Genomic DNA, 11,506 nt, shown 5'->3' with positions numbered 1-11,506 from the left:
TGCAAAATCAATTAAAAAAAGGAAAATGCTAATAACAAATTTAGCGTTGTCATTAAAGAGTTGGGATATGCACAAACTACTTGTTAATTAATAAAAATCAATTACCTTACTACTAATTTTTGTAATAATTTATTTCTTAATTAGAGTTGTCATTATTATTTTCCAATTAAAAAAATAATAATAATAAAAAATGAAACATTCCATTTTTACCAAACCAAAAAATGGTCTTTTGTTTAAAGACGGACTATAAAAGGCAAAGTTGAATCCACCTCCAAAGAAAGGGAAGGTTGTCAAAATCTCGTAATCCTATAATTCAGGAACTCATAATTATATTCCTAATTTCATCGCTCATTCACCAATTCCGGCACCGGAATCAACTTTATACGTTTGCCGTTCGCTTGAATTCCTCGCTTCTCCGGTAAATTCATCGTATTCTTCATTCTATTCTCACCTTTTTATACAATTGATTTCTGTTTTGTTTTGTTTTTTAAATCAATTTAGGGTTTCTTGCATATGTGAATATAATATCTTGATTCAAAATTCAATTAAAAACGATGGATTGAAAACCTACATTGCGAAACAATTTTAAAACTTTAGAGCGTTGATTACAACATTGTGCATATCGGTGTTGTACCGTACTACACGGATTGTAGGAAACGTAATTGGAATCACGTTCGTCATGCTTTCGTTATTATTTCCGCTTCCTTCACGCGTGAAATATTAATACTTGAATTCAATTCTGGAATAGTATTTTTTGGTTATTTTTTAAAAAAAATTAGGGGAAGAGAAAAACAACAAACCTTATTTTAAGACAAAAAAGTTCCATTCTTTTTTATGTTCAGTTGCACACGACAAGCAATATTAGCGAAGTATTAGTACTTATATTTATTACGGAGTATTTATTATTATTTATTATTATTATTATTTATTATTTCTAAATATTAGGTTTAGGCTAAAATGAATGTATCACAAGCCACATACGACACATGGAATGCACCCTTGGATTTGTAATACATTGTTTGGAATTGTGTTGGCAAATTTTCATCTGATTATATTAGTTTAATTCAAAATACAAAATGACTTTTGAAATGGAATCCCAATCACATAATATTCCCCTGAATAAACAAACATATTGGGTATATCATCTCCATTATTACTGGTTGGGATGGGCGGTGGGCCAATAAACAAATTGTATAATATATTATACATGCACCCCTTTATGTTTAAGAGGAAGCCAATTGGACTCAAACTTTTTTTTTTTGGGTAGAGAAATAGCTTTGTGTGGAGTTGCTTTATACTTATGAACTATAGATTACACACAAGGGTTACAACATGTTTTAATAGGGTAATGAATAATGATATATCTATCATGTTAAATAAATTCACCAAAATTGTGCATTAAGAGCATGTACAGTACAAGTTCAAGTTTTAAATGCACAATTTTGGTGGATACATAAAAAGATATATCACTAACTACTTTTGTAGCGAAGGTGTTTTATTAAATGGAAAAACTTAAATATTTGATATTTGGGGGTGTTATGAAAAATTCTCCATAACTAGTTCCATATATCATGTTCATTGGCCCGTACCTTGTTCACATTATGTTTGGTATCTTCTTATGGGATCCTTTTATTCTGCCTAAATAATTTTCATGGCTGTAATAAAATGTTCTTCTGATCTCCAATTATATTGGTTTCCAGAAGCAAGAATATTTATATGATTATACCCCTTTTTGTTTGTTAATATAGCCTAATGAAATTCTTTCCCACTTAATGGGATTATTAAAGCATATACCTAATGCTTTTCTAGTATATTTATTGTAGATAGGAAGAAGCTTCGCTACAGTTTTTTGGTGACTGTGTATATCTTTAAAAGAATTGGGTGGGCTGTCAAATACACACGTTTTGGCAGCCCAAATAAAGACTTCAATCAAGACCCACTGCAGGTAACAAATTTTGAACTAATAACACGTTTAAAGTTTGACTCTTTTTCATACCTGCAATAATTTTGGATTGTATGAGTTGGTGGGGTCTTTGTCTTATATATGTATTTACAATATACAATTGCTTTATATATTTTTCAGAGATATTGCATACCTTATTCCAACATTATGGGTTCGTTATCTGGTATATTTCAAAGACCGGTTGTTGCAGCCTCTGCTGTTGCATTAGCTTCTGTTTCTACCGACCTTCGTGACAAGTTCTGGCCATCAGAACAATCTAGTGGTTGTACCTCGGATTCGATTAATGAAACGAAATGGGCCAGGGTGTCCGATATTAGCGTCTCCAAGTCTTGTGTGACAAAAAGTCCAATACCTCTTCCGAATTTTACAAATTCAACGTGTTATGTAGGCAACAATCGTGTGTCAAACAACGTGGTTTATAATGTTGCATCGTGCTCTGCTTTTGTTAGTGTATATCGGTCTGCTGAGTTGGCAAAAGCTCCCAGACCGATTGACTATGCGCTTAGTGAGTCAAACTGGACTTCTAAAGATACGGTTTACAGATGGCATTTACCGAAGGCTAATGCCGTTGATTTACACCAAAATTCGAAGATGGTAGTGGTTATGCTTGGATGGTTAGGTGCTAAACAGAAGCATCTTAAGAAATATGCTGATTGGTATACATCGAAAGGGTTTCATGTGATTACGTTTACGTTTCCGATGTCTGAGGTTTTAAGTTATAAGGTTGGAGGTAAAGCTGAACAGCAAGTCGATTTACTTGTGAACCATCTTGCTGAGCTGTTGGAAGAAGAGTGTGGAAAGAATTTGGTTTTTCATACGTTTAGCAACACGGGATGGCTAATGTAAGAGCTTTTCGTACTAAGTTATTTCTTTGCTTTTCTATTTAGTGACCAGTGTTTACGAACTCGAAGTACTCCGCAAGTTTTTGCAACTCAGTGAGTACTTGGTCAAACTTGGTCATACTCGGCCAAGACTCGGGATTACTCGGAAAATCGGTTATAACTTGGTCAAAACTTGAGTTTACTCGTAAATCAGTAAAAATTTGGTCAAAGTCAAACTTGGTTAAACTCAGTCAAAACTCGGGATTACTCGGAAAATCGGTTAAAACTTGAGTTTGCTCGGAAAATCAGTCAAATTTGGTCAAAATTGGCCAAAGTCAAACTTGGTCAACATCTGAGTACTCACGAGTTGCTGAGTACTCCGAAAAAGTCCCGATCGAGTACTCCCCGACTAGCGATTTTTGTAACTTTACTAAGGACATTATTTGTAGGTCATATGTTAAAACGAGTATGCTTGTTTCTAATTTTAGATATGGAGCTATGTTGGAAAAGTTTCAGATACAAGACGATACTCTCATGGAGAGAATAAAAGGATGTATCGTTGATTCTGCTCCCGTTGCAGCCCCGGACCCACATGTATTGTCACCAACTACCATAAGATTGTTATGCATATTTTCATATTAATCGGTGTTGTTAATAATCGAGCTGTTATGTACTTGCTTTTTGTAGGTTTGGGCTTCGGGGTTTTCGGCTGCGTTCTTGAAGAAGAACAGTATTGCAGCAAAAGGATACAGAAATGCTGATGACATTGCTGCCAAACCGACGATGAGTGAAGCAGCTCTGCTAGTGGTTTTAGAAAAGTTCTTTGACGTGATTTTAAAGTTACCCTCAGTTAACCAGTAAGTTGACTTGGTTTTACTTTCCGTTACATTTGAACTTATTACGTGTCACTGTTGTTAAAGTCGGCCGACGCGTCGGTTTGGGGACTAACTCGTCCCTGTTTCGCCCAAAAAAACACCTAAAAAGTCATCCAACGTTAAAAAGTCGGGTCAAATTCGGTCAAAAATGGGCTGAGTTGGTCAAAATATTACGTAGTATCTTTTAAATTAGTTTTTGTGCCATATATCTATACTTGAAATAGTTATGTTTTATGTTTGATATATTCATGTATAATATATACATGTTTAATTTATTTATTACTAAAAGTCAACGTTGGTCAACGCCCGACTTGACCAACTCGTCCCACCAAGGTCCCGACCGACTCGTCCCTGACTCGCGACTTTTACAACCTTGTTACCTGTGTTTTCAATCCTTCATGTGGCAATTTAAACCCAGTTGCTTCTCTATGCATTAATATGTGTATGTCTAAAAAATGAGCTAAAAACGGAACAGTTGAAAGACGGACAAAAGTCTATATCTATCGCATCAATCTCCTGAAGCAATTTATTTCTAGTAAATTGCTGTGTTGAAGTTCTTTTGAAATCATTACTATATACTACGTATATATTTATATTTATATTATATGCATATTGCTTTGACAACGATAGAAAATAACAACGGTTTAATTTTTTAGGAGGCTGTCGAACGTATTAGTACAGCTGAAATCGGGACAACCAACATGTCCACAGTTGTACATATATAGCAGTGCGGATAAAGTCATACCGGCAGGTTCAGTTGAGTCTTTCATAGAGGCACAACAGAGATCTGGGCGTATAGTCAGGTCATGCAACTTTAAATCGACACCGCATGTTGATCATTTTAGGCATGAACCAGAGCTGTACACTACTCAACTCTCGCTCTTTTTCAAGGAATGTGTGCTTGATTCTTGCAGAGACAGATGATACAACGGTGACGGTTTGACCCCAACCTTGATTTTTTTTATTCCTTATTATTTTTTACACGATAATCTGATTTTATATTCAAGTCAAAATATACATGAGGGATAATAGGTGTCATGTTTTTAACACTTACCCTTGAATCAAATTCTTTCTGTATTTTGGTTGATATACTTGAAATATGTATGAAATTAAATATGATTAATTGATTATGATGTTAGATATAAGGAGTCCCTACATTCGTGGGATTGGGCATTGTTGTTGTTGTTGTTGTTGTTGTTGTTGTTGTTGTTGTTGTATATAAGGAGTCTGATATTTGTTAGTACTTTTCTCATCTCATTGGAGTATTTTTCATTTTGCTGGGCAATGTGTGTTATTTTTACTAGCATTTCGATTTGCTAATACGATTGACATCCAAGTGTGTGGATGAAAACATGTTTCATATCTGAATGATGTTTAAAACACGAGTGATCTGTGTTACAATTTTTTTTTTCTTTTTTTTTTTTAAAGTTCAACAAGAGGAACGCCGGGTCCTAAAGTTCTCTCATTCCCCATTTTTATTGGTTGATATGTATATTCGTGTGGCCATTTTAATTCCTCCATTTTTGTACCTTCAGTTCTAAAGAACACCGAGCTGAATACTGAATTAAGTCTGTCACAGTGCTATGAGAAAACACGATGATATGGGGCATGGCCTATATCCATTAATAGGAATTATTAAGGCAACCATCCCACTACTTTGCACCTCAATTTTGAACAAATAAAATAAAGACCATATCAGCACTTTCATATTTGTCTTGGTGTTACAATCTGCAACTAAGTTCATGACAAAAAAAAGACCATAACAATAACAATATCCGAGCGCTGAAAGTTATGTTGCTCGGCATCTCGTAATTGTTACCAACATTTGCGTGATTTGATTCTCATATCAATTTGTTATTTTAAGCATATGCCCCAACATCTTCAACATGCCAAATGTTGGTGTTTTCGATATTCCAAAACACATCAGCATGGCAAAAAAGGTGAACATACACAGTCAAATGCAACCACATCAAAGGTTTTCGACAACAAAAGAATTGTCTAAGTCCCTTAATTTTTTTTTTTTGTCCAAGTTTGCTTATTATTTTTTACAAATAACTTACATTCCATATATATAACTACTGTTATGAAAGATATATCCTTGTGTGGATATATAGGCTCAACTACCAAGTACCAACTATCAGTCAACATGACATATGGATGACTCATCCAACTAAAAGTTGTCAAATTATGCCATCTTTATATGCCTATAAATATATCATCATCCATAACACATTACCAAACAAATTCATCATTCAGACCAGATCATAAGATCATTCAGAAAGCAAAAGTTGTAAGAAGAAACCAAATCACATCATCAAACCGTCATCACGAAATGAATCAAATCATCTCCAAAAGTGTTTTTTTGGAGTTCCAATTAAATCAACAAATGGACTATCAACATTTAACCCTCATTATCAGCCCCATTACCCTTTTGCTGCAACATCTTCAAAGAGTAAAGGTAACTACTTTTCTATTATTCTCCAATCACAAACGATTATAGTTTTGTTAGTGATCTTCTATTCTTCATATCTTTTTAATATACAGGTAGATTAGGACCAAAACTAATTGAAATCATGAAACACAAGTTGACTAATAGCGCAAGAATCATTCAATTCGGCAGCCAAAGTAAAATGTTCCGGAAAAACTTTACTACAAAAGCCGCCGAGAAACTATTGAAGGCTACCCAATGCTACTTATACACTACAGCTGGTGAAATTTCAGGCTTTCTTTTTGTGTCTACTGAAAGGGTTGCATTTTGCAGTATTAAATCCATTGAAATATATTCCACAACAGGCAAGCTGCTAAAGTTCCATTATAAGGTAAGGGAGCGTTAAATTAATTTTCATGTGGTTCGCATTTTATCAGTTTATTAAAACTTTTAGTAATGTAAATACGGCTGCCTTTTTAGGTATCAATTCCGGTAGGAAAGATAAAAGGAGTTCATGAAAGCGTCAACATGAAGAGGCCATCTAACAACTACGTGGAGCTAGTGACAGTCGATGATTTTAGCTTCTGGTTAACGGGGTTTAAAAGTTGCAAAAGCATGTTAGGACATCTTCATAACGCAATCGGTCTGGATTACTTAAGTTGTTGATGATTGATAAGTAGTTTAGTGTTATTTCTCATGTAGGATCACATTTTGGCAGAACAAGTTATATGAGGAGAATAGATGGATGTATATATTGACTGATATATGACCATTTCTGGCATTTTCTGTTTAAATTCAAGAGCATCAGTTTAAAAGTATATTGTAAAAGGTTTAAAATTCGAATTATGAAAATTAGTTTTTTTATTTTATTTACAAGCTGCTCCTCCAAATTTGTTTAATTGCACTCATCAACAAAATGAACAGTTTATGGTCCAGGTTTATAATATCCAGTGTATTGGAAATATATAGGCTTTATTAGAACCATTTTTTTTTATTGACATGGTTGATAACTTAATACTGCAATACTGCAACATATATACACAGCTAAAGGAAATGCATAAAGTTTTGTAACATTGTTTTTTTTTTTGGAAAGGCAAATTTTATTAAGACACGAGAATACATCAAAGACTAAGTCACAAGCCGACATTAGCCAAATACACGAACCAAAACACGAATACAAACAGCACAAACTAAAACTAAGCTACTGGATGTTGCGAGTTAGCAACCCTTAAACAGACACGAATGAATATTTATAAAACACAAACAATCACGAACTTTACAGGTATGAACTTGGACTTGATAGCCATGATAGCCAATCGATTTTCTCCTTTTTTAATCTATTAGCGATCCAATGAAAGGATAGTGTTTGAATCTCACTTAGTGCCATCGGGGAATTCCAAGTTTTACCTTGAAAAACTAGCTTGTTCCGATTCTTCCAAATGAGATACAAACAAATCCAATTCAAAGCTTGCCAAATTAGACTACCTTGACCCAATGTTGATGGTGATCCGACCCCTCCAATAATTTCCGAAAGTGTGTTTGAAGAGAAATATCCAAGACCCCACCAATTAAAAACCCGAATCCAAATCTCTTTAGCCTTTGAACATCCAACTAGAGCATGGTCCACTGATTCGAGGTCGTCATTACATAGTGGGCAACGCACACTATGTAAATCCATCCCTCGTTTATCTAACTCTAACAAAACCGGAAGTCTTGATTTCATTGCTCTCTAAATAAATATCTCGATCTTTTTAGGAACAAGTTTGTTGCGTAACGTACCCGTGTTGGTTGAGAAAAAAGCTAAAATCTGCTCGTCAATTAGTCCCGCGAGGTCTTTAACCGCAAAAAGCCCATTAGCTGAATATGCCCAACTCCATGAATCACTGCAGTCCTTGAGCTTTAAATCAGTTGTCGACAACAATTGTACCAGACGTTCGAATTCAGCATGCGTCCGCCCACCAGGTACCCGAATCCAGCTCCACCTAAAGTCAATTTTACCCGCATCAGTAAGTACTCGATCTTTGACTCTCACATGCTTATCCGCTTCCAGCCTGTAAATTCTCGGATACAAATCACACAGTTTATTTGACCCGATCCAATGTTCATGCCAAAATGAAGTATCTCCACCGTCCCCTAAAGCTTTGACGAAGGAGGCTTGAAACGGCAGCTGCAACTCTTCAATTAAAGTACCTGTACAAATTATATTTTGCCAAAAGCTCGAAGAGGAAGATTGAATAAATTCTTTCCCCCTCACCAAGCCCCCGCCCGGGCCATATATACTACGAATAATTTTAACCCAATAAGCGTTGGTTTCGGTTTTAAACCTCCACCACCACTTTCCCAATAGAGCTAAGTTTTTTTCCTTTCAAGGTCCCAATGTTTAACCCCCCATTCTCGAAAGTATTAATAACATTTTCCCGTTTTACCCATGCAATCTTTTTTCCGGAAACGGAAACCCCCCCCCCCCCCCCCCCCCCCCCCCCCCCACCCCCCCAAAAGAAGTCTCTCCTCACACTCTCTAAAATGTTAATGACACTCGATGGCGCGCGAAAGAGTGAGAAGTAATACAACGGGAGACTATTAAGAACCGATTTTATCAAGACTAATCTTCCTCCATTGTTTACAGTTATGAAAGTGTAATCATATCGCATATATCGGCGCCTGCAGCAAATAAATCAGATTTCACTAACAGATTAATCAATCCAATTAGAATATGTTAACGAAAACTGTCACAAGGGTGTTTCGATTTAAGTCGTAAAAGTGTTGCAAAACCGAAAAAAGCTACATTCATCCACTTTATATTCCCGACTACAATTAATAAAATATTTAAGGAGCATTAGAATTTACAAAATAAGAAAAAGGAATTATTGGATATTCATGTAAGTCATGACTATGTCACATTGTCATGACTTATATGCTGATTCATTTATCACATGGCATGTTTGGTATACTTTGGGTGGTAGAGGTGAAAAGTAACTTGAGCATAAAAAATCATTTGATATTTTTAACCAGAAATTAAGACTTATGTGATAAGAAAGCTACTTTCATCCGCTTAACACTTCAATTTGATCAACAAAAACAAAGGTCATCCCGTTACCTTTATATGTCTAATCTGTTTGGCTATGCTGATGCAATTTGCATGTTACATGTTGCCATGTTAAGCATAACATTCTTTTTAATTCCAGGTTGTTTCCATCACCACCTTATCAATATCTATGGAAGGTGTACTCAGCATGACAATAAAAAGTAGATATGCAACCCTTACTGAAAAGACCTATATCAATAAAGGCAAAGTAGCCATTAAAAAGTTAATACAACCACCATTTGAATTGTGCATTTGTGCTACCAAGTCAAAATGAGTGAGTCAAATGTAATCAAATTCAAGCATTATAGTTATGATGACACATCATCTACATTAAGCAGTTCCAAAGTCAAAAATTGGAAAATTTTATTGAAAAAATTATTTGAAAATGTACTAAACAACTATAACCACATTAGTTACTATGCCTAGCATGCAAAAAAAATGCAATTTTAACAAAATACTGAAATTAGAACAAGAAATGATAATAAGGGTTGTTAACTGTAATTTCAAACACTCTGGCTTCAGTGTGCGTATATGCAAATCATTGCCCATAAGACACCCTTGTAATTCAAGATCTACTACACTACGTACGACCGGTAAAACTAATTTTCTATTTGAGACGGATAGATAATAAAGATCCTATGTTCTAAAATCATGAATTAGGCGTAATTACTAGATAAGAAAGCTAAAGTTAACAACTTTACACGTGAATCTGAGAGATCTGGAAATATAAATGCCTTCATCTTCTCACCATTCAGTTTGCTTTCTTTGCTTACTGATGTCATTTGCATGTGACCAGTGGTCATGTTGAGTATAATATGCTTTTCATCTTTTTTGTATTTAAAAACAAATTGATATCCATAAAAGTAATAGTCGGCATGATCTTATCGAAATAGACAAGAAAAAGTAGCGAATACCAATTTTCTAAAATGAGGGATGAATCTATGTATGACATATGTCTGACTCATAAAGCGTAAAGTTTATAGTTTTTGCCATCTTTATGAGCTTATAAATACCATGACCCATAACACATTTCTCAACAACTTCAGCCTTATTAACCACAACAAAAATCATAGTAATCGAACGCCAAAATATGGATAGCAGATTCTCAAGCAAAGTCACAAGCTTCCCGATCGTATCAGCACGCGGACTACTTCTGTCTAAACCTTATCAGCCCCTATTAACTCTTTCTAGTTCTTCAAAAAACAATGGAGTTGATAGAAAAGGCAGTTTTGCGGTCTCGATTAAAAATCATGGTAATTAATTGCTCATTCTCATACTGTCACCATACAAATTCCAGTTCTTTACCTCAATCTAACAAACATTTTCTTTTATATTTGCAGCGAACTTAGGACCCAGACTAATAGAAATCATGAAGAACAAGTTAAGTTTCGGTGCCAAATTTTTTCCAGTTCGTCACGAAGGTACAATCTTCAGTAAACGTTTTAGTACTAAGGATAATGAGAAGTTGCTGCACGCTACACGATGTTACATATACACGACAGCTGGTGCGATTGCAGGAAGCCTATTCGTGTCCAGTGAAAGAGTAGGATTTTGCAGCGATAAGTCGCTCAAAACGTATTCTGCAACAGGGGAGATGTTAAAGTTTCAGTATAAAGTATCAATCCCGTTCGGAAAGATAAAATGTGTAAGAGAAAGCGTGAACATGAAGAAGCCATCGAACAAATACGTTGAGGTTGTTACAGTGGACGATTTCAGCTTCTGGTTTATGGGATTTTCGAACTATAAGAAAACTTTAAGATATCTCCGTCAGACAATTAGTCACAACTGCTTGAGCAACTGATAATATAGATCAACTATTAGTCCCAATTTATATGTAAATATATGAACTGGATAAGAGACAACATCATGTTGTACGGAGATCATTTTGATCTGTAGTAAAGAAGATGTTTATAAATTATATATTTATATTTGTTAACTAAAACATAATTCTAATCTACTTAGGCATCTAGTGTTGTACCCTAACGATTGTTTAAGCATGGACAAAATATACGGATGAATAACTCCACATTGTTGTTTGATGGTCTGTTATGGTAGTAATGTTTGAAGCTAAATGCAGTGTATTGGAAATATATATGTTTTTTACTATAACAATTTTTTTATTGAACATGATTAATAACTTAATACTGCAACATATATATATACACAGCTAAAGGAAATGCATAAATTTTTATACTGTAACATTGTTTGCAGTTATAAAAGTGTAAACATATGGCATATATAAGCGCCTTCAGCAAATCTATGAGATTGTAGAGAAAGATGCTCACACTTTTAGTACTTATCTACAAGTTATTAGACGGATGTTAGGCCCAGTCC

General features: G+C 34.8%; 4 protein-coding genes across 4 annotated transcripts; 3 read left to right on the top strand and 1 right to left on the bottom strand.

Moving 5' to 3' along the window:
- The first annotated feature begins 285 nt into the window (after positions 1–285).
- LOC139850467 (uncharacterized) lies at positions 286–4,602 on the top strand. Its single transcript, XM_071840038.1, has 6 exons — positions 286–418; positions 1,824–1,945; positions 2,084–2,805; positions 3,273–3,378; positions 3,472–3,641; positions 4,316–4,602. The coding sequence occupies exons 3-6, from the start codon at positions 2,111–2,113 to the stop codon at positions 4,581–4,583; spliced, it is 1,239 nt and encodes a 412-aa protein (XP_071696139.1). The 5' UTR covers positions 286–418; positions 1,824–1,945; positions 2,084–2,110; the 3' UTR covers positions 4,584–4,602.
- A 943-nt stretch (positions 4,603–5,545) lies between these two features.
- LOC139849856 (GEM-like protein 7) lies at positions 5,546–6,783 on the top strand. The gene is made up of 4 exons (XM_071839474.1): positions 5,546–5,599; positions 6,015–6,163; positions 6,208–6,478; positions 6,568–6,783. The coding sequence occupies exons 1-4, from the start codon at positions 5,546–5,548 to the stop codon at positions 6,751–6,753; spliced, it is 660 nt and encodes a 219-aa protein (XP_071695575.1). The 3' UTR covers positions 6,754–6,783.
- Positions 6,784–7,363: 580 nt separating this feature from the next.
- On the bottom strand, positions 7,364–7,810 carry LOC139849855 (uncharacterized). Its single transcript, XM_071839473.1, has one exon. The coding sequence runs from the start codon at positions 7,808–7,810 to the stop codon at positions 7,364–7,366; it is 447 nt and encodes a 148-aa protein (XP_071695574.1).
- A 2,413-nt stretch (positions 7,811–10,223) lies between these two features.
- LOC139846613 (putative GEM-like protein 8) lies at positions 10,224–10,973 on the top strand. The gene is made up of 2 exons (XM_071836089.1): positions 10,224–10,425; positions 10,513–10,973. Exons 1-2 carry the CDS (start codon positions 10,263–10,265, stop codon positions 10,971–10,973), a joined length of 624 nt encoding a protein of 207 aa, XP_071692190.1. The 5' UTR covers positions 10,224–10,262.
- Positions 10,974–11,506: the final 533 nt, after the last annotated feature.

Source organism: Rutidosis leptorrhynchoides, chromosome 5 (genome assembly GCF_046630445.1).
Source record: "Rutidosis leptorrhynchoides isolate AG116_Rl617_1_P2 chromosome 5, CSIRO_AGI_Rlap_v1, whole genome shotgun sequence".
NCBI classification, from domain to species: domain Eukaryota; kingdom Viridiplantae; phylum Streptophyta; class Magnoliopsida; order Asterales; family Asteraceae; genus Rutidosis; species Rutidosis leptorrhynchoides.
The sequence above is the reverse complement of the archived record's forward strand: the minus strand, read 5'-3'. Positions and strand labels throughout refer to the sequence as shown.

Excerpts from the sequence above, each read along its gene's own strand:
- LOC139846613 (XM_071836089.1), top strand. The coding sequence starts at position 10,263 with ATGGATAGCAGATTCTCAAGCAAAGTCACAAGCTTCCCGATCGTATCA. Across the intron at positions 10,426-10,512 it reads GGTCTCGATTAAAAATCATG|CGAACTTAGGACCCAGACTA; the intron begins GTAATTAATTGC and ends TTATATTTGCAG.
- LOC139850467 (XM_071840038.1), top strand. The coding sequence starts at position 2,111 with ATGGGTTCGTTATCTGGTATATTTCAAAGACCGGTTGTTGCAGCCTCT. Across the intron at positions 3,379-3,471 it reads TTGCAGCCCCGGACCCACAT|GTTTGGGCTTCGGGGTTTTC; the intron begins GTATTGTCACCA and ends TGCTTTTTGTAG. Across the intron at positions 3,642-4,315 it reads AAGTTACCCTCAGTTAACCA|GAGGCTGTCGAACGTATTAG; the intron begins GTAAGTTGACTT and ends TTAATTTTTTAG.
- LOC139849855 (XM_071839473.1), bottom strand. The coding sequence starts at position 7,810 with ATGAAATCAAGACTTCCGGTTTTGTTAGAGTTAGATAAACGAGGGATG.
- LOC139849856 (XM_071839474.1), top strand. The coding sequence starts at position 5,546 with ATGCCAAATGTTGGTGTTTTCGATATTCCAAAACACATCAGCATGGCA. Across the intron at positions 6,164-6,207 it reads TCACAAACGATTATAGTTTT|ATTAGGACCAAAACTAATTG; the intron begins GTTAGTGATCTT and ends ATATACAGGTAG. Across the intron at positions 6,479-6,567 it reads TGCTAAAGTTCCATTATAAG|GTATCAATTCCGGTAGGAAA; the intron begins GTAAGGGAGCGT and ends CTGCCTTTTTAG.